The sequence below is a fragment of the Muscardinus avellanarius genome (assembly GCF_963383645.1).
Source record: "Muscardinus avellanarius genome assembly, chromosome: 1".
NCBI classification, from domain to species: domain Eukaryota; kingdom Metazoa; phylum Chordata; class Mammalia; order Rodentia; family Gliridae; genus Muscardinus; species Muscardinus avellanarius.
The window spans coordinates 61945776-61972465 of NC_137786.1; the positions used below are offsets into that span (position 1 = coordinate 61945776).

General features: G+C 37.1%; 1 protein-coding gene across 1 annotated transcript in view; it reads right to left on the reverse strand.

Moving 5' to 3' along the window:
• Positions 1 to 26690, reverse strand: part of GFM2 (GTP dependent ribosome recycling factor mitochondrial 2) — a gene marked incomplete at both ends in the record, with an annotated part of 52586 nt that overhangs the window by 24232 nt on the left and 1664 nt on the right. The window contains 12 exons of the mRNA XM_080705316.1: positions 1834 to 1933; positions 2021 to 2161; positions 5651 to 5799; positions 8029 to 8109; positions 10706 to 10885; positions 11352 to 11412; positions 13553 to 13641; positions 18818 to 18906; positions 20322 to 20447; positions 23279 to 23376; positions 24033 to 24090; positions 25338 to 25422. Coding sequence (XP_080561442.1) covers positions 1834 to 1933; positions 2021 to 2161; positions 5651 to 5799; positions 8029 to 8109; positions 10706 to 10885; positions 11352 to 11412; positions 13553 to 13641; positions 18818 to 18906; positions 20322 to 20447; positions 23279 to 23376; positions 24033 to 24090; positions 25338 to 25422 — 1257 coding nt within the window. The remainder of the gene's footprint in view (positions 1 to 1833; positions 1934 to 2020; positions 2162 to 5650; positions 5800 to 8028; positions 8110 to 10705; positions 10886 to 11351; positions 11413 to 13552; positions 13642 to 18817; positions 18907 to 20321; positions 20448 to 23278; positions 23377 to 24032; positions 24091 to 25337; positions 25423 to 26690) is intronic.

Below are 26690 nucleotides of genomic sequence, written 5' to 3' on the forward strand. Positions count from 1 at the left end.
ACCTAAAAAAAAAAGAAAAAGAAAAATCAGGCTTTTAGTAGGCATTCATTTTCCACTAAGACTCATGAGACAAAACATCTTTAATGAGACACTTTCTTTTCATCAGAACTTCAATGAAACAATTCATAAAGTTCACCATAACTTTGCTTATGTAAAGCTCATTTAACTTGTATAAGAATTCTATCCAAAATATTATTGTATTAAATTTTTTTTTAATTTACTTTTTTAGTGTGTATGGTTCTGGGGATTGAACCCAGGGGTATTCTACCTCCAAGCTCTACACTCAACTCTTATCTTTTATTTGGAGACAGGGTCTCATTAAATTTCTGAGAGCTTCACTAAGTTGCTGGTCCTGGTTTTGAATCTGCAATCCTATTGTCTCAGCTGTAATAAATTCTAACAAACAATAAAATGTGTGTGTGTGTGTGTGTGTGTGTGCATGCATACACACACACACACACACACACACACACACACACACACACTCACATGCAAAACTGACATCCAAAATTCATTGGTTGAAACAAATGCACCTACCCAGATTTTCAGTCATGACAGGACAGGTTAGGTAGAAATCCATTACAGTGTCTTAGCACTAGGGCACATGCTTATAATCCCAGTACCTGGGAGGCTGAGACAGGAGGATATCAGGTTCCTGGACAGCCTCAGCTACTTAGTGAGGCCCTCTGCAACTTAGTAAGACCCTTTTTAAAAATAAAGAATAAAAAAATAGGGCAGGGAATGTAGCTTGGAGGTCAAATGCCCCTGGGTTCCATCCCCAGTACAGCAACAACAACAAAAAATTAAAACAATTTTTTACTCTTTTACAGAAAAATCTCTATTAACTAAAACAGAATATTCATGAGCATGCAGAATTAATAGCTTCTCCATACTCCAATATTCTTTAAAATTTAAATTTCACTTTTAATTTTTTGTATTATGAAGTTCTGTGTCCATTTTCTTCTCTGTAAAGACAGTTCTACTGAAGTAATAGTCCAAACATATTTGTAGAGCTCCTTCAAATATACACAAGGAGCAGGTCCTGTCTTTGGGTAGAAGGAAGAGATGCTTCCATACCAAAAACCAAAATCTAGACTATAGGGCTCTTCTACTAAAGGAAACTGGAACTTGCAATCAACTATGAAGAGTTTCAAACATTAAAAGCAGCAATGTTCATCCAAATGACAAACCAATGTTTAATGAGAAAGCTACATGTGACTTAATCCACATAAGTGAAATGTCCTCAGTTTTCACCCAGTGAAAATAGACACAGCATCAAGTGTTTTCATCCATTCATCCCCTACTGTCTGTGGAGTGTCTACCATATGCAAGTACTGATATACAGACTGAGGTAGAGCTGTAAACACATGGAACAGAACTCCTCCTCCTCACGGAGCCTTCATTAACAAAATATCTTCAGTTAGCTCATCAGTTATAAGGTTAGATCAAATTTTCTGCGATTATCAAGATAGGTAAAAACCCAATGCAAATAAAATTTTAAATAAACAAGATACACATATGTATTTTATTTATATATGTATATATATGTATGTGTATGTATACACATACATAATATATATACACATACACATAAATAGTACATTTTACCTGATTGGAACTTTATTTAAATATACTCCATCTCATCTGTCATCTTCTGTAATTTACTTTTCTATCCAATGTGTGACATTCAACCATGTTGATGAATATGGTCCAATATTCATTATTCTACTGATGGACATTTAGATTGTTTATGGATTTCTTATATTATAAAATCCCTACATCTAACTAAACATTTAAACTATTATTTCCTAGAGAAACCATTTGGTAACTTACATGTTTAAGCCCAACAGTCAAAGCAATGTTACCAGCAGTCAATGAAGGGATTTCCACATGTTGGTCAGCAAATGGCAAAAGCAGACGACTTATTCTCTCCCTATGAAACCATGATTTATATTAGCATAGTAAAGTACTTTTAAAGAAATGAGTGCAGTTTTAGAAAATAACCTAAGCTTCTACTTACGTGCAGTTTCCATTAATATTATGAATGGCCAGCTGGGGCTTTAGTGTGCCTGAGTAAATGCGCATAAAAACCAGTGGTCCTCGCTGCTTATCATGGAGCACTTTGAAGGCCAGTGAGCATAAGTCACCCTGATACCACTGCCTATAAAATAAAGGGGACATTACAGGAAGGCCTACAAAATACACTTCCCACATACCTACTCAGATCAAGACAGAATCACTGCAGAAACTTAACCTTGATGTCCTCCAAAGATCCTTTTTATCTTTTAGTAGTTATTAAGGGCCATTAAATAATGTCACTACTTATCTTTCTTCCTCCACTAAATTAATAGCAATCTTACCACTAATTCCTCAAAAATAAAAATAGTGGCTTCTCCTCCAACCATTACCTCTATTTACAAATGATTTCTTTGCCAAAAAGCATACCTACACGGAGCTGGGCATGGTGGCGCAAGCTTGTAATCCCAGCATTAGGGAGACTGAGACCGGAGGATTGCGGTTTGTGGACAGAATCAGCTACTTAGTGAGGCCCTCTGCAACTTAATGAGACCCTGTTTAAAAATAAAGAATAAAAAAATAGGGCAGGGAATGTAGCTTGGAGTCAAATGCCCCTGGGTTCCATCCCCAGACCCGCAAAAAAAAAAAAAAAAGCTTATCTACACAGCCATAAATAAATAGGAACTTTGCAGTTATTGTCTTCAAGCTCTTCACGTTCTGTCCAGCTGCATAACCATAAAAATCTACAGTCTTGAGCTTGTCTTAAATTTCTAGTCTTGAATCTATTTCACAGCTAGCATTTTGTGTGTGTGTGTGTGTGTATGTGTGTGTGTGTGTGGTACCAGGGATCAAAACCAAGGACATTCTACCTCTGAACTATACCCACAGACCTATTTTATTTTTTATTTTCAAATAGGGTCTCAGTAGACTGATGAGAGTCTTGCTAAGGGGATGAACCTGTAATCCTCCTGTCTCAGCCTCCCAAGTACTGGAATTACAGGCCTGCACCACCACATCAAGTGTTCATAGCCCACATTCTTAATAGAATGATGTTGTTAAATTAGTGTTCAAGCCCGGTGTGGTGGCACATGCTTGTAATCCCAGCATTTGGAAAGTTGAGACAGGAGGATAGCTGTTTGCGGCAGCCTCAGCTCCTTAGTGAGGCCCTTTGCAACTCAGTGAGACCCTGTCTCAAAATAAAGAATTAAAATTAGGGCTGGGGGTGTAGCTTGGAGGTAGAATGCCCGGTTCCACCCCCGGTACTGAAAAAAAAAAATTAGTGTTCAATGAACTGGGTGTTGTGGCACATACCTATAATCCCAGTACTTGGGAGGCTGAGACAGGAGGATCACAGGTTCAAGGACTGTCTCAGCAACTTAGTGAGACCATGCTTTAAAATGAACGATGCTCTCCCTAATATACAGAAGCTGGGGAGAAAATGGGTCATAGGTTGAACTCTATATGAAGGAGATTCTATAGATGACCAATAAGGCGACCTAACTGAGGGGATGGAAAGGGGGAAGAGGGAAATTCTCTAATGCACATGATGTTCTCTAACAAATACATCAAAGTCAATCACTAAGCCAAGCATGATAAGGAGGGAGGGGAAGGGAATGGGGTGGGAACTGGGTAAGGGCTAATTGGTTGAAGTGTGCATCCACCATCTTGCATCCCATTAAGATGTATGAATACAATGCACCAATAAAAATAAAAGTAAAGCTGGGGATATGGCTCAGAGGTAGAATTCCCTGGGTACAAATCCTCAGTCTCAATCCTCTCCTCCCAAATGAATGTTTACCAGATAGGTTTTAGAAAGCTAGATAGGTTTCTTTTTATTTTATTTTATTTGGAAACAGGGTCTCACTAGGTTGCTGAGAGCCTCACTACGTAGCTGAGGCTGGCTTCGAACCTGTGCTATCCTCCTGTCTCAGCCTCCCAAGCGCAGGGATTACAAGCGTGCGCCACCACACCCGGCTTTAAGCTAGATAGGTTTCTGAAATCAACAAACTGTGTGCCGAAGAAGTAAACTCAAAGTAGGTTATTAAATTAAGCTCTATTATAGGACTTCTCCAATTGTATTTCTATCCCTTCAATTCTTTTTATTTTTTTTGTACTGGGGGTTGAACCCAGGGGCATTCTACCTCTGAGTTATACTCCTAGCCCTAATTTTATGACCCCTTAAGTTGCTAAGGGTCTTGCTAATTTGCTGAAGTTGACCTTGGACCTATGATCCTCCTGTTTCAGCCTCCCAAGAACAGGTGTACACCATCATGCCTGGCTTCCTTTCAATTTTTAACTTTAACAAATACAAATATAGAGACAGGAGGAACACAGTTTCAAGGCGAGCCTCAGCAATGGGACCTTGTTTTAAAATAAAATAAATAAATGAAAGGACTGGGCCTATAGTTCAGATGTAGAATGTCCCTGGGTTCAATGCCAAGTGACACATACACACACAAACACACACACACACACACACACACACACACACACACACACACATCTGAAGTCCACTTCTCTGCTATTTTGTGTAATGCTCACTCAAATTTTAGAGGAGTTATTACTTAGTATAAAGCTATTAGTGACAGCAGGAGTAAAAAGTAACCTTTCTTAATAGCCACAAAATACTTTGAGCTTGCAGGAAAATCCTGAAGTCTAGATGAATATAAACACATCAACTGAATGTTTAGCAAACTTTTTTTAAAAACAAGATGGCAGCTGGGTGTGGTGGCTCTCGCTCATAATCCCAGCGCTTGGGAGGCTGAGACAGGAGGATCACACAGGTTCAAAGCCAGCCTCAGTTACTGAGTGAGACTCTCAGAAACTTAGTGAGACCCTGTTTCCAAATAAAGTATAAAATACGTCTGGGAGTATATCCTGGAGTTAGAAAATCCCCTGGGTTCCACCCTCTGTATCACAAAAAACAAAACAAAACAAAACAAAAAAGATGGCAGGGTCAAAACTTACACTTTTACACAGTGAAAAGCCATCTGTACATCTGGCAGGTTTTAAGAAATGATGAAAAATGTCACTTTCAAGTAAAGGTTACTACGGTTTTATATTATATTAATAAAAAAATATTTTTCAGCTGGGCATGGTGGTGCACACTTGTAATCCCCGCACTTGGGAGGCTGAGATAGGAGGATCGCACAGGTTCGAAGCCAGCCTCAGCTACTTAGTGAGGTTCTCAGCAACTTAGTGAGACCCTGTTTCCAAATAAAAGTATAAAAGTAGGTTTGGGAGTGTAGCCTGGAGGTAGAAAGCTGTTGGGTTCCACCCCTAGTACCACCAAAAAAAAAAAAAAAAAAAAGTCAGCCGGGCACAGTGGCGCACGCTTCTAATCCCCGCGCTTGGGAGGCAGAGGCAGGAGGATGGCACAGGTCTGAAGCCAGCCGCACTGGCTTAAGAGACCCTGTTTTCAAATAAAAAAGTATAAAAATAGGTCTGGAAGTGTAGCCCAGAAGTAAAAGGGTTTCTAGGAACCCCAGTACCACAAAATATAGATATATACAATTTTTTTTTCATCTGTTAGTCAAAAATGGTGATTTAACTACTTATGAAACAGGGCCTACTTGTTACACCCACCTGTCTTTTCAAGGCTATAGAAATTTAATCTATGTTATCACATACTTACAGAAATTCATAGTTGCGCTCTTCGGGTGAAGGCAAATACGTAGTAATAGCATCGAGCAAGGGCTGCACACCTTTGTTCTTCAGGGCACTTCCACAAAGGACGGGCACCGCCATCTGAGCCAGTGTTACTCTGTGTATGGCACTTTGTAACTATGAAACAGACATAAGTGAGCATTTATTTTGTGTGCAGGATCCTGGTCTCTTACAATCTCTCAAAATTAGAGACCCTCTCTAGTCATCCACGTAAAACAGCACTCCTTACCACACTTCCATCATTCTTTATAGCTTTCCTTTTGTTTATAACACTAACCACTACCTACATGTTAGAGATTTATTATCTCTTTTTCATTAGAATGTAAAATCCCTATGCACACCACAGTAAACCCCATAAAAATAATGCGAAATCCTCCCAAATTAGGAAAGTTTGAAATATAAAAACAAGCTAAAAAAATTTTTTTTCAATACTGAGGATTGAACCCAGGGGCTTCATAACTCCAAGCTAAACCCCAGCTCTATTTTTTATTCTTTATTTTGAAACAGGGTATCACTAAGTTGTGGAGGGCCTCACTAAGTAGGCTGGCCACGAACCTGTGATCCTCCTGTCTCAGCCTCCCAAGTACTGGGATTACAAGCATGAGCTACCATGCCTGGCTCAAAAATCTTCCTTCCCTCCCTCCCTCGCTCCCTCCCTCCCTCCTTCCCTTTCCTTCCTTCCTTCCTTCCTTCCTTATAGTACTGGAGGTGGAACCCAGGGGCTTTCTACCTCTGGGCTATACTCCCAGACCTATTTTATACTTTATTTGGAAACAGGGTCTCACTAAATTACTGAGAGCCTCACTAAGTAGCTGAGACTGGCTTTGAACCTGTGTGATCTCCTGTCTCAACATACCAAGTGCTGGGATTACAAGCGCTACCATACCTGGCTTCAAAAATATTTCTTGAATAAACAAATTAATACTCTTGTGATTCAACCCCAATAGTCTTAACAGGAAGATGAGAAGAGAAAGTAAAAAAAAAAAATTTTTTTAAGACCTCAAAAATCAAGCAAAGACTGGATGTGTTGATAATAAGAATTGTTAGGCTGGGCGTGGTGGCGCATGCTTGTAATCCCAGCATTTGGGAGACTGAGACCTGAGGATCGCGGTTCGTGGACAGCCTCAGCTACTTAGTAAGGCCCTCTGCAACTCAGTGAGACCCTGTTTCAAAATAAAGAATAAAAAATTGGGCAGGGGGTGTAGCCTGGAGGTCAAATGCCTCTGGGTTCCATCCCCAAACCCATTAAAAAAAAAAAAAAAAAAAAAGAATTGTTAGGCCAATTCCACTTTAGATTGTGAGATCTCTGAAATCAGAATTCGTATTACAAATTACATGACAGTAGGATTAGTAAACATGACGTTTAAACATTCAAGTGCTAACCAAAAGATTCAAAAGATCATGGCATTTCATTCAAAAGGGAAAAAAATTCACTTTTTTTCCTGTCTCTGACTTCAAGTGGTTCAGATATATGCCTCACCTCTTGTGTTTTTCATTCTTTTCATGGATGATAACTCAGTGAATTTACTGGGCTTTTTTGGGGGCCACATAGTACAGATTACCACTTAGAAACATTTTACTTAGCAACTTATGTTTCAGAAAGAAAAATAAGCAATAAAGTTGTCAAATCATGGGGAAGGTTCCTGTCAGATTCCTTGAAGAAAATTGTCATAATTAAACTACTATCAATATCTTGCCTACTTCTTTTCAGTTTTAATAATATATTACCATGCCGGGCATGGTGGCGCACGCTTGTAATCCCCGCGCTTGGGAGGCGGAGACAGGAGGATCGCACAGGTTCCAAGCCAGCCGCGCGTGCTGGCTTAGGAGACCCTGTTTCTAAATAAAAATATAAAAAATAGGTCTGGGAGTGTAGCCCGGAGGTAGAAGGGCTTCCAGGAACCCCAGTACCACCAAAAAAAAAAAAAAAAAAAAAAATATATATATATATATATATATATATATATATATATATATTACCATAAATAAATGTTTCCATTAAAAATTAAAACATTTAGAAAAACACTGAGAAAAATGATCGTTTCGACCTGTGATTTTCCTAAACATCCTTAGAAAAATAATCAGAATGAAGAGGAAAGGCTATAAAATATGAATTAACTGATCCTGACTTTATAAGTAAAAAGATTTAATTGCTAATCTGAACATAGTATATTGTGGGCATTGCTAAAGTACCTATATTAGTAGTGATTTTACCTTAAATTTTAAGCCAGCATTTTCTAATAGTATGCAAAGTAAAACAAAACAAAACAAAAAAACCTAAGACAGAGAAATTAAACTACATCCAATTAGTAAAATTTTATCAAAGCAACTTAATAATACAAATACCTTTTCAGCTGGTAGCAAATCAAAATTTTCACTAAATTCTCCTAAAACCAAATCAGCAAATTCATCATCCAAATCTGCAACCTATAAAGAAAGGCTTTAAATTTCATAACCAGCATTTATTTTCATAACTATTAAGTTAATTAACTTGTCCAAATGCCACAAATATTAATTATTTGTGAATAATTATTATTCAAATACTTTAAGACAACTACATGATCTACCTTATCCAGGCTGACCAACAGTTCACATTTTCTAAAGAGAGTTTTCTTTCAAAGAAAAGCTGAAACTGAAGATCTGCGATTATGAGGTTCCTAAATTCACAGAAAGCCAAAGCCTGATAAAGCCTCTCAATAAAGTGTTATCTACTTAGACTGCTCACAAGAGCTAAAAGAATATGTACAATTTTCAGCCAATAGTAATATATATACAACGCATTACTATTTACTAGATAAATTTGGGAGTTTCAATTCATAAAAAGTTTCATCTGGTGGTATCCCTTTAACATTCTGAATGATAACTAGGTTTCCAAAGACAGTTAAACTAAATGAATTGATGTTACTGCCGACTTGCCCTGAAGGAAAGTAAATTTAAGTTGAAGGACATTGGCACTGCTTCAATAATAAAAAAATACAACTATCTAGCTTATGTTCTTTTCATAATCATCTGCCTACAGAAAACAAGACAGTTCAGTTGATAACATATTAACAAAAACATTTTCAAAGTTGGTAACAGTACAAAGGAGCAAAAATGTTCAAACTAGGTGAGAAAACCACTCTTAACAGAGTCAACTACAGCAGAGATGTACCTAACCACCCTCCTGGAAGGCAGTAAATGTCCCCACCATTCCCATTCTACTTTGCCTCTGAATTTACTCTAGATTACCACACAGAAGTGCAATCATACAGTATTTGTCTTTTTGCTACTGGTTTATTTCACTTCATGTACTGTCCTCAATATTTACCCATGTTGAACCTCTTGTCAGAATTTCCCTCCTTTTAAAGACTGGATCATATTCGACTGCACATGCATATCACAGTTTATTTACTCATTCATCTACTGATGAACACTGTTGCTTCCACGTTTGGGCTACTTGGATTATGCTGCTAGGAACATGGATGTGCAAATCTCTCTTTTTGTGTGTATGTGGCAATAGGGTCTGAACCCTGGGCATTCTACCTCTGAGCTACACACCCAGCCCTATTTATCTTATTTTTATTTTGAAACAGAGTCACACTAACTAGCGGGCCTCACTAAGCTGCTGAGGCTGGCTGCCACCTTCAATCCTGCTCTCTCAGCCTCCCAAGTACTGGGATTACAGGCATGTGTCACCACGTACAGCTTGCAAAATATCTCTTTAAAGACCCTGTTTTCAGTTCTTTGGGGTATATATCCAAAATGGAACTTCTGGATCAAAATTTCAATTTCCAATTTTTTGAGGAACCTCTATATAGATTTCCACAGAAACTGTATCACTACATTTCCACTAATAGCACATGAAGACAATTTCTCTCCATCTTTGCCAACATGTATTTTCTGAGTTTGTTTTGACTAAAGATATCTCACTGCATGTGCATTGGTCTTGTTCTCTGAATTTTATACATATTTATATATTTCTTTTAATTGGCACCCATTGTTAGCTACTGATGGTCTCAAATTTTCTATTTCTATTATATATTATCATATCCTAGAAGATGAGATAATATGTGTTCCTCAACTAGAGCCACCACACCTGGCTTGGACAGATCCTTTGACCAACAATTCTATTCCTGATGTTGTGTGTATGTGTGTGTGTGGGGGGGGGCGAAAGAAGGGATATTGGGCATTGAACCCAGGGGCAGTTTATCTCCAAACTATACCCCCAGCCTTATTCTGTTTTTATTTTTTGGAACAGGGCTTTGTCAGGTTGATACGAGTCTCACTACATGTTAAGGCCGTCCTGGAATCTGCAATCCTCCTATCTCAACGTCCCAAATACTGGGATTATAAGCATGTGCCACCACTCCCAGCTTACTCCTAAAATTTAACCCTCAAGAAACTATTGCACATGTGTGCAAGAGACATACAGATGTTCACAGCAAAACTGTAATAGCAAAAAAGAAAACCTTTAAGTCCATCCACAGTAGAAAAGACAAAAAAAAACTGTGGTATAATCATATATTGAAGCACCATCTAAGACTGAAAGTGAGTAAGTCATAACAACATGGGTGAATCTTCATAATATGAAATAATATAATAAAACAGTTATTCCACTTATGTATATTTTACAAAAAACTACGTTATCTAGGGCTATAAACATTTGTGGTAAACTATAAGGAAAAACATATGAAGAATAAATACTCAAATAATATATTGGGGAGAGACTGGAAGGTATAGTGTATACTTAGAATGTACAAGGTCCTGAGTTCAACTCCCAGGACCAAAATATAAACAAACATGCAAACAATTAAATAGGTCAGGAAGATGATTCATGGAAAAGACATAAACAGGAAATGACAGATTCAAAGGCATTGCTAATATTTTATTTCCTATGTGTCTGTGGGTATATATACATATTGGGGTTATTAGTCATTATTCTTTACATATTCCATATGTAATTTTACATAATATTTCACAATAAAATATGTTCAAATGTTTTCAAGTACTTATGCAATTTTAAGTTCCAAGTATTTTATTTTACCTGTTCAATTAAGGCATTCCTTGCTTCAACTGTCTCCTTCAGCAATTCAGGATCACTCATTTCTAAGAGGGGTTTTCTCTCGAAGTCTTTTCCATCATCTGAATTAGAATTCCAAACAAGTTTTTCTTTCCTTATTACATCAACCACTCCTTTAAAAGTTTTGGCTTCACCAATTGGTAACTGTAAACCAGAAAGACTAACATGACTAAATCATCACTCACTTAGCAGTGTCAGTGATAAGCTTACCTAATTATATCACTCTAACCAAAATGTCTAGGATCTTCCTTACCATTATCTGTAGCTATTTTTATTTCTTTTTTTCTTTTGTCTTTTTTTCTTTGGTGGTACTGGGGATGGAACCCAGGGGCCTTCTACCTCCAGGCTACACTCCCAGACCTATTTTATATTTTTAATTTGGAAACAGGGTCTCTTAAGCCAGCGGAGGATGGCTTCGAACCTGCGCAATCCTCCTGTCTTAGCTTCCCAAGCACAGGGATTGCAAGCGTGCGCCACCACACCCAGCTATAGCTATTTTTATTTCTATCCCAACTTCTTCCAAAGGAGAATTGACATAGCTTCAAAAATGTATGTCACAATAAATAAACTGGTAAGAAAACAAAGCTGATATTATATATAACCAATTTACCTGTAAAAGCAAAGGCTTTGCCTTTAACTTCTCTCTGATGCTTTCAACTGCATAGTTAAAACTGTAGAAAGAAAAATAATTCTGGTCAAAAATACAGTAAAAGCCGGGCGTGGTAGTGTGTGCTTGTAATCCCAACATTTGGGAGACTGAGACAGGAGGACTGCAGTTCATGGATAGCCTCAGCTACTTAGTGAGGCCCTTTGCAACTCAGTGAGACTGTTTCAAAATAAAGAATAAAAAACAGGTCTGAGGGTATAGCTTGGAGGTAGAAAGCCCTTGGGTTCCAATCCCCAGTACCGTAAAAAAGTAAAATAAAATTTAAAAAATTTTAGTAAAATATTCTTATAACAGGTTCAAGGATGTTCTCTACACCTTTATTCTCCCTATGTTCACTTTTGTTTATGGTGTGACACTGGGGACTGAACATAGGGGCATTCTTTCTACCTCTGAGCTGCATCCTTAGCACTACTTCATTTTGAAACAGGAACCTCACTAAGTTATGGAGGGCCTTCCTAAGTTTCTGAGGCTGGCTGTGAACTTGCACAGCCTTCCAAGTACTGGGATTACAGGCTAGTGCCATCATGCCCAGCTATTGCTCACCATTTGAACAGCTTCTACAGTATCCGGAACAAACCTTATATCAATTTCAGGTAACAGTGATTGAATGTCTACCATGATCCTGCCATGCAGAAGTTTAGGGTATTTTTGTTGTATCATATAACTAAACTTTAAGATTAAGGTTAAATGAATTGATTAAAGTCACATAAGTTTAAATTAATGCAAGTCTTCACTTGAATCAATAATTCTTTCTTCTATAGCTAGACTTGCTACCATACAGGCTGCCATGTTTCTTCTAAGCCAGACTGACTACATTTTCTATAGTTTTATTTCAAGCATTCTTAATATCATATGCTATGCTATTCATTTCTAAGTTAACACTGGGGTTGACTACCTATGGCACACCTGCCATCTTGGGCACACAGGTTCATTTATATATACATGCAGTTCATCTTAGTCCCAGTATCTCTGAGAGCCAGCCTAGTATCCCGGCATCTCCCTCTCCATCACCATAGGCACTACCATTGAGTAAAAAGTACTTCCATCCACCACGAGGAAGTCCAAACAGGAAAGATCAGAACTTGAGCCTCGCACGTCTTAAAGGTCATTGTGTTACTACCAATTAAGTCAAGCGTCCTTTAAACAAACAGCCTTAGAATTACTGTGGAGAATTCTGTGAACACAAAGCATACAACTGTGCAGTCATAGGGGAAAGATAGCTTTTATTTTGTTTTTGCCACTGTCCCACCACAGACTAGGATCTTTCTCTATCACGTTTCTCCTGGAATCCTTAATATTCCTTATTCTTTCCCTTTCACATTTTCTCCAAATCCTTCATATATTTTTGACTCTCAAAATTATGTTTTTGGAACAATGTATCCATTTTGGATTACCACTCTGTAAGTCAATGAGCATGACAACCATATCTCAGCACTAATCACTTCTACCTCATATTTGGGTCCTATAGCAAGTACATTCTCCCTTCCCAGTTCTTTGTTGAGAGCTTGTTATCCTGACAAGTGGACAAGCAAGAACACCATCTCTGAAACAACTACAGGAAATGATTCTCTACTCTATCTGCAGAGATGAGGGGGAGTGTAGGAATCCCCAGCAACACAGGAATTACCACAGACAGTTCTAAAGAGAACCCAGAAAATATCATTCCACCTTTCTATATTAGATACAGGTTGATTTATAACGTATCAGCTCTCTATTAATCCCAAATTGCTATTTAACCTATGAATTAGCTGCTTTTTTTTGTTTGGGTTTTTTTTTTTTTTTTTTGGTGGTATTGGGGATTGAACTCAGGGTCATTGTACCTCTGAGCTAAATCTCTAGCCCTATTTTTTATCCTTTATTTTGAAACAAGGTCTCACTAAGCTGTAGAGAACCTAAGTTGTGCAGGACCTTGTTACTTGCTAAATCTGTCCTCAAACCTGCGATCCTCCCGAAACTCTCAGGCTCCTAAGAATTGGGATTACAAGTGTGTGCCACCACAGGCAGCTTGAAATTATTTTAGGTAATAATTAGGATCCCATTATACTCTTTGGGAAGAACAGCCATTTCTAAACTTAAGTTGTAGTCCATGAAAAGCTCAAACTGTATTCTCACTTTGATAAGCCAAAGAAATATATTTTAGATACCTTGCTCCATTTTTGTCCATCTTGTTTAAAAAACAGATTCGAGGTATCTTGTGTTTATCAGCTTGCTTCCACACTGTGACACTCTGGGCCTAAAGCAAGGATGAGAGGAAGAAAAAGAAAAAAATCCATATATATATATGATGTATAAATATATTCAGGCAAATACACACACACACTCTGGACAAAACTGCTAGTAGACATGGAATGAATAGATCCAAGAATCTACAGTAACACGGAACTGGGCCTGACTCTAGCATATAGTTAAACTGTATTTCTAAGGTTACTCTTTTGTTATCAGGTTCACATAGCTGAGAATATGATGAAGTGAGATAAAAAGTAAGCTTCAAACTAAGAATAGTATTTTGGGGGGACCAGGCTCCACACAAAGTTAGTACCTGAGAGGTACTAGGAGTCGTGAGGAGTAAGCTGAGAAGTAAAAGACCTACTCTTTGTTTGGTGTTCTTTCCTAGTATGCATCACAATTTGGAATTAATGCCATTTTTCTGATGAGTGAAAAAGGGTCTTTTGCTTTAGTCAATTGATAAGAGATTAAAAAGAACAGAAGTATATAATATAAATTCTATTATGATAAAAATAACATATTTCATTGTGATATTTAAATGTTTATGTAAACTATAGAGGTTTTAAGAATGGAAAAAACAATACTTGCAGTGTGTGTGTGTGTGTGTGTGTGTGTGTGTGTGTGTGTGTGTGTGTGTGTTATTGGGGATTGAACCTTGGGGGCATCTACCTCCAAGCTACACACCGGACTATTTTTATTTTGAAACCAGGTCTTCCTATATTGCTGAGAGTATTACCACTTGCTAAGGCTGCCCTCAAACCTGTGATTCTCCTGTCTCAGTCTCCTAAGTACTACTAGGATTATAAGTTTTAGCCACCATGCCTGGCAATACCTGTATTATTTGTTATAATTCCCATGTGTTTCTATTGATTTCAATTTTAACACATATTAAGTAACATACACCGAGTCTGCTAAAACATCTGTACCTAATGGAGTCCAACAGTTCAGAAGCAATGCATAAAAAGCCTAGTGTGCTAACACTAGATGCAATAGAAGCCAATTTGTTATTTGTTTAGGTAAAATTATATAAAATAAAATACACAGACTTTAAGTATATATAGCTCAAAGAGTTTTGATAAAAATAGACTTTTGTGTAACTATACTCCAATTAAGACATAAAACATGCTATGACTCCAGAAATTTTTCTCATGCTTTCTCTCCCTCTATCAGCAACCTGTTCTGATATGTGTCACTACAGATTCATTCTAGTTTTGAACCTTATATAAACAGCATGGCTTCTTTGACTCAACATGTTTATGAAATTCATCCACCCTGTTGCAGTATGTGGTTCATTCTTTTTACAGTACCATAATTGTTTATATAAATGTAGCAGTTTGTTTTTCTACCCACCTGTGGATATGTACTTGGGTTGTTCCTAGTTTGGGACCATTATGAATTTAGTTACTATAAAAACTCTCAACAAGTTCTTAGTGAACAAATGTTTAAATTCCCTCAGATAACTATATAGGAGAATTGTTAGGTGTACATTTTACCTTATAAGAAACTGCCAAATAGTTTTCGAAAGTGGTTGTATTAATTTTCAGTTCTATCAATGACGTGTAAGAGTTCCAGTTGCTCCCCACTCTCATCCAAATTTACTATCACTCTTTTTATTTTTACTTATGTTTTGCAAAGTAGTCTCACCACATTGTCCAGGTTGGCCTTGAACTCAAACTTCCTTTCTTAGCCTCACAAGTAACTGGGATTACAGGTGTGTGCCACCATACCAGGCACTACTATTCTTAAGTGTTCTTGAAGGTACAAAATGGTATGTCTTTGTTAATTTGCATTATTGTGATGACTAATGACATTGTGCTTTCTGGTCATTCAAATTTTTTTTTTTTTATAAAATGTTCATTCAAGTCTTTTGTTAAATATTTTAAACAAGATTGTTGTTATTGTTGTTGTTAATGACTCTTAGTAAATCCTGATACAACTCCTTGGTCATATGTATTATAAAAATTTCAGCATATATCTCCTAAGAATAATGACAATCTCCTATACAAACAATATGATTATTTCATTCAGGAAATTTAGCATTCACATAATACTTTAAGTTATAAATATTTTTCTCAGTCGAGGCTTATATTATTCGTGTTTTTGTCATCTATTTTTGTTGCTTTTAGTTTTAATGAACGGACGCAATTTTGAAAAGTTTAATCAGACTTTCTCCTTTTATAACATATGCTTCTTATATCCTTAGAAATTGTTAGGCTAGGTATGGTGGAGCACGCTTGTAATCCCAGCATTCGGGAGGTGGAGACTGGAGGATTGTGGTTCATGGATAGCCTCAGCTACTTAGTGAGGCCCTTCGCAGCTCAGTGAGACCCTGCTTCAAAAAATAAAAATACTGCTGGGCATGGTGGCATAAGCTTGTAATCCCCGCGCTTGGGAGGCTGAGACAGGAGGATCGCACAGGTTCAAAGCCAGCCTCAGCTACTTAGTGAGGCTCTCAGCAACTTAGTGAGACCCTGTTTCCAATTAAAGTATAAAATAAGTCTGGGAGTATAGACCGGAGGTAGAAAGGAAGTTTGGCTCAAGGACTCCCCACTCACCTGGCCAAATCAGTCTGGAACCACACTGCAGTCCAAGATGCATCCTACCCAATCCTTGTAGCAGCCTTCACAGGTGCCAGACCTGCACTGTGGTCTACGTACTCTCCCCTCCTTCTCTCTTTTCTCCCTTGTTCTTCATAGGTATTTCACTCAATAAAACTCCCACATATCTGACCCAATATGGGTATCTACTTCTCAAAGGGCCCAAACTAATACCGAGAGTGTAAGTGGCTGAGGGCTGGATCATAAGAGTAGGCTGCAGGTATCGCCACACTTAAACTTTAAATACTTTAGCAAGTATTTCCAAAGAATAAGGACTTTCTCCTAAACAACCAATTAAGGAATGATCACATTCAGAAAATTTAAGGTTTGACACATTTTTATCTAATACATTTAACCCATATTCAAGTTTTCCCAATGATGTTCTCTGTAACTTATTTTTATTTTTTATTTTATTTTATTTTATTTTTTGGTGTGGTACTGGGGTTCTTGGAAGCCCGTCTATCTCTGGGCTACACTCCCAGACCTATTTTTTATATTTTTATTTGGAAACAGGGTCTCTTAAGCCAGCGCGGCTGGATTCGAACCTGCGCGATCCTCCTGTCTCAGCCTCCCAAGCGCGGGGATCACAAGCGTGCGCCACCACGCCCGGCTGTAACTTATTTTTAGATCCAGAATCCAACCAAAGTTCATGAAATACATTTATTTTCTTTTCTTTTTGAATCCTTTAATCTAGACTAACTCTTCAGCGTTCCGTCTAATCCTTCATAATGCTTACACTGAAAGACTGGTTTTTTAGTTTTCAAAATGTTCTGGCTATTTTTCCTCCTAGAAAGTTTTTTGTTCTTTTTATCCACAAAAAGTGTTTTCATTTAAATTTCTGATTATTTTCTCATGATTAGATATGGGCCAAATACTTTTGGCAGGAATACATCATACGTAATATGTTCTTTACAGTGTACTATATTATGTCACTTTATCCTGTTATTAAATATATTAACTCTGATCACTTAACCTAATATCACAGCTGGTAACTTTAAAATAAAAGGACTAATATAGTTTCTATATTCAACATAGAGCTGATTAAGGATTATAGGATGAGAAGGACACCAGCTACAAAGAGGACATAATGCACTCCACTAGCAATTTTCAAAATTAATTTTAAAAACTTTATTTTATTTTCTATTATTTTATTTATCTTTGTGGGTGCTGGTGATCGAACCCAGGACTTTATGCATGCTAGACAAGGGCTCCACTACTGAGCTACATTCTCAGCCTAACGACCTTTAGAATACTTGTTGGGAGATAGTGTGTCTGCATGCTATGCTGGGAGAGACACTGATTTCTGTCCTTCTGGACCATCTTTTTGAGGATGCTTGCATAGCAAACAGCCTTGGAAGATAGAGATAATATCTCTCCCTAGAGCAAAAGGCAGGTTTGCTTACACATCTGGAAAATAATGTCTCCTTCCACAGCAAAAGGCAGGAATATTTCCTGCAAATTACAAAATATTTGTATTCTACCCAGGTATGGTGGCTGCACACATCCATAATCCCAAAACTTGGGAAGCTGGTAAAGAAGGATTACAGGTTCAAGGCCAGCAGTGAGCAGTAATTTAGTAAGACCTTCTTTCAGAATAAAAAATAATACTGAGCATGATGGTGCATGGCCGCAATCCCGTACTGGGGAGCTTGTGACAGGAGGATCACAGGTTCAAGAACAGCCTTAGCAACATGGTGAGACTTAGCAAACTAGCAAGACCCTATATCAAAAAAATAAAAATTAAAGAAAAAAAAGGCTTGAGGTGTAGCTCAGAGGTGGAATTCCTCTGGGTTCAATCCTTAGTGCCACATACATACAATAACATAGGGATGGAGTGTAGTCAGGGGTAATATGTCCCAGGTTTAATGCCAAGTATCACAAAAATCAGTAAAATTCTATTCCCTAAGCACAGAATTCCTTTGCAGGTGTCACCTGACTCTCTTCATGTCACCATCTAGACATTGGGACTTGGGGAATTAGTACAAGAAAATAATGATACTCTGATTATTGTTATTTCTATGACTAATAGTTTGTCTCTTACCCAGTAATTTTTTTGTCTGCTTCAAGAATCCATTAAACTACAGCACTTGCTAGTTTGAAAAGTAACATAGAACCTCAGGCTCGTCACCATTCGTTCGTTCGTTTGTTTGTTTGCACTACTAGGAATTGAACCCAGGGTCTCATGCATGCTAAGCAAGCACTCTACCACTAAGCTACATTCCTAGCCCTTTCTTATTCTTTATTTTGATACAGGTTCTCACTAAGCCGTCCAGGCTGACCCTGAACTTTTGATCTTCCTGACACAGCTGGGATTATAAATTCCTGGGATTACAGGTGTGTGCCACACCCAGATTTCCCTTCACAGTTCTTGACATTAATTCTACATTTCTTACAGAAGAGCAAAATGTCCTTACTATGAAATAGCTGATATCATATACAGATTACATTTCATTAAGTTCCTACTTACTTTAAAACTAATTTGATTTATGTTAACTTATTACTAAATAAGGAATTATAATCAACTAATTCTGATAAATTATATTATTGTAAAATCATGATATGCATTACTTTCCCAGTATTTTTTACCTCTACACCAGCAGAGGCATCAAATACAGCTACTGCGCCATCCAGGACTCTTAGGCAGCGCTCAACTTCCAAGGTGAAGTCCACATGACCTAAGACAAAGATGAGAAATACTTAAAATTGTTTTATTTATTTATCTTGTGGTACTGGGGACTGAACCCAGAGGTATTCTACTTCTGAGCTATATCCTGAGCCCTATTTTTTATTTTGAAACAAGGTCTCACTAGGTTGATGAGGCTGTTCTTCAGCCTGCAATCCACCTGTCTCAGCCTCTCAAATACTGGGATTATAGGCACGGGACAACATGCTTGGCTTTATTTTTTTAATTTTAGTTTAATTTTACTTTTTTTGTGCATATGATACTAGGGACTGAACCCAGTGCATTCTACCTCTAGGCTATAACCCTAGCCCTATTTTTTATTCTTTATTTTGAAACATGGTCTTACAAAGTTGTAGAGGGCCTCACTAAATAGCTGAGGCTGGCTGTAAACCTGCGATCCTCCTGTCTCAGCCTCCCAAGTACTGGGATTACAAGTGTATGCCCCACGCATGGCTAAAACTGTTTTAAAAACAAAACAGTGATATGATCAGAATTTCATTTCTGAGAATATAGCCAAAAGTGTTGAGTCTAAAACGACATTTGTAAACTCATGCTCATAGCAATATTATTCACAATAGCCAGAAGGTGAAAGTAACCCACGTGTCCTTCAATGAATGAGTGGATCAGCAAAATGTGGTATAGAGTCACCCCTCCACATCCATGAGTTCTGTAGCTATAGATTCAATCAGTCAGATTAAAAATATCCAGAAAAAAAGAAACTGGGTCTGAACTGAACATGTGCAGACTTTTTTCTTGTCTATTCCTTAAACATAAAGCATAACAACATTTATACAGCATCTATATATTACTTACCATAAGCACACAAGAGCATTTTGTAGATTATATACAAATATTAAGCCATTTATGTAAGGGATTTGATCATCTCAAGATTTCTGCTACCCACAGAGGTCCTAGATACCAAGAGATAGTCACTGTATGTACGATGGAATACTGTGCAACTTAAAAAGAAAGGAAATCCTGTCACATGCTACAACACGAATGATCCTTGAGGACTTTATGCTAAGTGAAATAAGCCAATCACAAAAGGACAAATATATGACTCCACTTACAGGAGGTATCTAAAGTAGCCAAGCCACAGACAGACACAGAAATCAAAACAATGGTTACCGAGGGTGGGGACAGGGGACAAAGAGGAGGAGTTTTTAATGAATATAGAGTTTTAGTTCTGCAAAGTGAACAGATTTGGAGATGTTTCACAGTAATGTGAACATAGTTAATACCTACTGAACTATACACTTAATAATGGCTAAGATGATAAACTTCTGATTTTTTACAATTTTACCACAGAAAAAACAAAAGCGAAAAACCCCAAATGATAAACCCCACACAAGCAAACCAAAAAGCCCAATGATACAGCAGTGCTCTTTTGGTGAAACAGAGCCATACCTGGTGTATCAATCAGATTGACTCTATATCCCTTCCAATCAAATGTAACAGCAGCTGACTGAATAGTAATGCCTCTTTCTCGCTCTTGAGCCATGAAATCTGTCACTGTATCTCCATCATCGACATCTAATCAGAAAAACAGACACAGTTTATAGTGGCAAGTGTATTTTACTGACACTTGAAATCTATCTGACATAGTTTAATATGCTTTAAATTTTTTTTAATATTTGGTTTAATATTTAGAGCCCTCAATAAATATCTAGAGCCTTTAATATTTAGAATCCATTCTCTAAGTAAAGCCTCATTCTAAAAAGAGCTTTTTTGGAAAGATTAGTAATTTTGTCATAAAAAATATTCTTTCCAAGACTAGTATAGTAGTATTCACTTATAATCCCAGTACTTAAGAGGCTGAGACAGGAGGATCACAGGTACTCAGCCAGCCTCAGCTACTTAATTAAGCCTTCTGCAACTTAATGAGACCCTATTTCAAAATAAAATATAAAAAATAGAACTGGAGGCATAGCTCGGAGGTGGAATGACCCTGTGTTCAATCCCTAGTATCTTAGAAAATAATTTTTTTTAAAAGGTAGTCTTCCTTTAACTTTACTGAACTGTATATTTTTTCATTTTTTCTTTTCTAGCTTGACTTTCACTATCCCCTTTTTATCCTTCCCATTCTCTTAATAGGAGGCAGAGTAGTGCAACGAAGGAAAACAGATATTCCTAGATTTAAATCCTAACCTTATCACATACTACTCTATGATCCTAAGTAAATTAATTAATTTACTTATAATAAATAAGGTTAATAAAGCTATACCTATCCTTGCTGGTTTTTATAAGGATAAAGTACCTAATCCAGTAGATGGTAAATGGCAACTATATGAAAAGAAGTAGAGAAAAAAAAATGATTTCCAAGTTAAATGATCTTTCCCAAATCCCTTTCGTTAAATTTTCAAAATGCAAATAAAGTCTAAGGAAAACTTCTCCAATATCAAGTCTTTATCCTGTAAGCTCACTCAAATTACTAGGCAATACAATTATTGAACTATGCATTTTATTCTGATTAAATTTATAAGCAGTACAATTAACAAAAATAATTTTGCTAACACTCAAAATTCAGGAATATGAGATATCATGGCCTTATACTATTTATGTCAGCACCAAACCCCTAAAATGGCAGCTAGTTTTCCCTTATTTTTGTTTGCATACAATATAAGAATATGCACACACGTAATGCAAACAAGAGCAGGGGAAACAAGAAAAATAAAAGTATTTGTCAGCATATCCAAATATCTGTTAACATCTATGATTTGTATCAGTGCTGCCAGTTATTGACAACATAGCTACCAGAGAAAATACACATCATTAAGTAACAAAGACAAAATAGCTAACCATAATTTCTAAATGAAGCAGTAAGTTTTTAAAACATGTAAGGTCTTCTGCAATGATAAAAACCTTTTTCACATTACCTCTTTATGATTATTAATTTATAGTTTATAAAATCAACCTTGGACCAGCAAGTTCTGCACAATTTAGTTTGTTCCTAGGCCTATGGAAACCCAAAGTTAGTTTTTGGAGTTTCAAATCTTGGAGCATTTTTTATTTCTGACTTCCAGATTAATGATGATCAACTGGTAAAGACCATGGAAATATTCTAAAATCCAAAAAATTCCAAATTTTGAAATGCTTCTGGTATTTTAAGCATTTTAACCTACACTGTACTGTATACTTAACAACTGTTAAAATTATTTTGTCACAATTTTAAAAATATAGTAACTGAGAAAATAGATCATCCCTTCAGGTATACAAACTTGGCATGTGAGTTAGGAATTGTTATCAGATTCATGATACAACACAGGAAACCCAGCAATGTTCCCCTGTTTCTATCTGTCATACAGCTCATTTATATAAGTCATTCTATGAGAAATTCAGGTGGTTATACATTTAGGAACGTATCATCAGGAAAATTCAAATCCTGCTGTTCTTTTCCTCATAAATGTTAACTCTCAGACATTTCCAAGGGTCTAGAGAAGTGGTTTCCAATAGGGTTCGTATCATAAACTAGACCATCTGAATCTTAATTTCCAGAGCTGGGCTAAGGCAGCATTAGTTTAAAACAAAACAAAAATACAAAATCTAAAACCTACATGGGAATCCACATATGCATGCCTAGTCAAGAACCACACTTTTTATATTTTACATAAAAAATACATTCAAAATTTAGGTATTACTATTGGATTAAGGATTAATAAAGTTCATTTTCTATGTGAGAATTTGACTTCTATTTAGCTTTCCAGTCCCCCCCCCCCCCAGGAACCAGATAAATATGTCAACTATGTTGCTAGGCAACATGACAAAAATAACTTCTGTGTGTGTGTCTGGTACTGGCAATTGAACTCAGGGGTATCTGAGCATTACCTCTGAGCTACAGTCCCAGCCCTATTTTTTATTCTTTATTTTCAAACAGGTCTAAGTTGTGGACAGCCTCACGAAGTAACTGAGGCTGGCCACAAACCCACAATCCTCCTGTCTCAGCCTCCCAAGTACTGGGATTAAAAGTATGTGCTACCACGCCTGACAAAAAGTAACTTCTGATTGGAAATGTGTATCTGAATTGAGCAAAGCTATAACCTGAGCTACATAACTCAAGTAATATATCTTCCCTGAGGGCAGCTCTTGTAGAAAAAATATCCAGTGCTAATGGTAAGCTACGACTCCTGTCCTAAAGCCTTCTGAGTAGAACAGTGGGGACCCACAACAGCCTTGGGAGTCTGCACGTTTAGTTGAGTCCAGTCAGACCTTTATGTGGGTGTTGCAACTACCTTATCTTTATGCTGTGGTTTAGACGTCACTGACTCCACATCATACTCAAGGTCTCTATGTTGACTTCTTAATCAAAATATTTTCCAGTGATGCTTTAGCTAATGGGGGTGGGGAGAGGAAGAATCCATTCTAACCTCCCAGTGTTCTTGTGTATCCAGAATAGTACAATATTCTTTCTGTGGTAGTAGTTTTGCCTGCATCAATATGAGCCATAATTCCAATATTACGGATTCTGTTTGAAAAAGAAAAATAAACACATGCATTATGAGGTGTACATTAGTAAAATATACAACAAAAATACTTATGTTGTGTAAACTTCAAAGGTGATTTGAATTCTATGACTTATATTAAGTATGGAAAACAAAAAAACATTTAGAATACATGCTACTACATTACTCTGACAAAGTAACTAAATAACAAAAGAGCCACCTACAATCTTGAAAATATGTTCTGTAACCAGGTGTGGTGGTACAGGCTTGTAATCCCAGTACATGGAGGCTATCAGAAAGGATCTCAGGTTCTAGAACAGCATCAACAACGTAGCAAGACTCTCAAGAACCTAAAAAGACCATGTTTCAAACTAAAATACAAGAACAAGGCTAAGGATGTGACTCAGAGGTAACACTCCTTTGGGTTCAACCTTCAGTAACAACAACAAAAAAGAAAATATATTATGCTTATTTCCATGAAAAGTGTACTATTTTCACATTAAAACTTTATAGCACTGAGAAAAGAAAACCACTTTTAAGATACCTATCATCATCTACTTATAATTATCAGGACAGAAAGTCACAGAAATTACAATATTTACTAATAATGTGCATTAGAAAAAACCTGTAACTTTTCTCAGCAGCCTATTAAAAAAAAAGTACGAATTATAATACTTACTTAGCTATTGGAGGATTAATGATGGAATGAAGGGATTTGATATCATTTCCTATTAAGCCTAATGGAAAGAGGGTTAAAATTAAACTGTTACATTCATGAAATTTTCTTTTAATTTACAAATAAATTTAATGTAAGTCAAATACTGTAATTGCAAATAAAGTAAAATTCAAGCAAAATAAAAATCACTGAATCTAAAATTTATTTACGTATAGTCTGCAAGGAAAAAGGCTAAGGTAAAAAATTTTAACATCAATTTATAAATCTATTTTTAGAAAAATACAGATTTACCCCAATCTCTGTCATTTAATAGCTCTATTAACAGAAGCGCAGAATTAGAATTTCAGAATGATAATATTTAACGGCACTAGTTTCCACCCTACAGACATGCATGTCCCAAGGGCTGAAGAGCTCGAGCGGCCCTCACCCAGCCGATACAAGTTTTTGCACAACGTGAAACCTCAGTAATCCTAGGCCAGAATACCTTTAAGGATGACCTGGGAGGCAACACTGGACAGAACTTATGATGATGTATTGCTTCTAAAAGGTCAGGTAGTAGTTCCTAAATTTAAAATATTTCCATAATGACCAATTTCATGCTTACCACAGGCTTTAATAATAAGTAATATTAAAGCAACAACAGTTAATTTAGTGAAGATCAGAAGATAATGTATATTACTACAGGTAAATTTACATGGGCAGAATACAAAAACCTACATAACTCCATAGTGAAACACATTGAATTCATGTGTCCTTATAAGTCAAAAACCAATCAATATTTTTACTCCATTAGTCTCAAGTGACAAAGATGGTAATGAGAACAGCAACAGAATTAAACTAGTTTCATGGAGTCTACCATGTTTGCTTACTTCAAACACAAGAAAAACACCAGGAATTTAAAGTGGCCCCACCTCGGCCTTCCAGCTTCTAAGAGCTATGTATCTATTTTAGTAAACCTCTGTGACAGAAAACAGTTTTGCATAAAACCCAACAATGAACTAGAGAATCCATATTTTGTCGCAAAAGCACTCTACAAGTCAGTTCCCATGCTAAACTTGTAAGCCATCTATAAAAGTCACCAATGCACCCCTTGCTCGGCTCATCAGCACATCCAGGGGATGAAGAGCATGACTGTACGAGCATTCCCGCCTGATCTATCAGAACACTCCTACCTCTGATGATCTCAGGGAAATAGAAAAAAAAAGGTTGGAGGCCTTAAAAAAGGAAGATTCTCACCAACAAAATGAAGAGAAAAAGAAAAGAGAAAGCAGGTTACGTGGTAAAATGAGAAGAACCTAACATTTCTACCTGGTAGGGAACTGTAATTTCTTCCAGGAGGTACATGTGGCTTTGATCTTCTTAAACTTGTTCTTATGTTACAGCAGCATATATTCTAGTAAAGAGAAAAAAGAATTTGGTATTAATTTTTATTTTAGTATTATAGATACTTATTAAGTAGTTTAAACTTTGTCCCTATGATTTGTCAGAAGAAAGTATTTTGCCCCTTTTTTTTTTGCGGGTCTGGGGACGAAACTCAGAAGCATTTGACCTCCGAGCTACACCCCCTGCCCTATTATTTCGAAACAGGGTCTCACTAAGTTACAGAGGGCCTCACTAAGTAGCTGAGGCTGTCTGCGAACCGTTCTCTGGTTTCAGCCTCCTGAATGTTGGGATTACAAGCATGCGCCACCAAGCCCGGCTTGACTCTTCTTAAAGCAGTCTCAATTAACTCTAATTCTTTCAAAGAGTAAAAATTGTTTTCAATAATAAAGCAACTAGCTGAACTTTTGACTCAAATAATAACATGAGCGTTTTGGGGGGACAATTTCATTTATGCATGCATCAGAAATGCTTTATGTGTTTTCCCGTTTCATTGCTCAGAATATTAAAAGCATGTATACTCAAGGTTTAATAAAATCTTTTTTTTTTTTTTGGTGGTACTGGGGTTCCTTGAAGCCCTTCTACCGCCGGGCTACTCTCCCTGATCTATTTTATATATTTTTTAAATTTGGAAACAGGGTCTCTTAAGCCAGCGAGGCTGGCTCCGAACCACTGCGATCCTCCTGTCTCTGCCTCCCAAGCGCGGGGATTACAAGCGTGCGCCACCACGCCCGGCTAATAAAATAATTCTTAAACAAGAAAAAAAAAAAAAAGTAAGAGCCACATGTGACAGCTCATGCTTCTAATTCCAGTACCTGGGAGGTTGAGACAGGAAGATCACAGGTTCACAGCCAGCTCAGCAATTAGTAAGACCCTGTTTCAAATTAAAGAATAAAATATGGCTGTGGGTGCAGCTCAGAGGTGGAATTCCCCTGGGTTCCATCCCCAGTATATGTCACACACACACACACACACACACACACACACACACACACACACACACACACAGTGACAACCCAGCTGGGTCTGGTGGTACAGGCCTGTAATCTCAGTACAGGGAAGGCTGAGACAAGAGGATCAGATTTGAAGGCCAGTCTCAGCAACTAGGTGAGACCCTATTTCAAAATAAAAAATAAAATAGGGCTGGGGGTTCAGCTCAGAGGTGGAATGCCCCTGGGTCCCATCCCCAGTACCACACACACATATGCACTCAGGTACAAAGTGACAACCCAAATTTATACCACAGGAAAGAATAAGATTAATATTAATTTGCTATTTTGG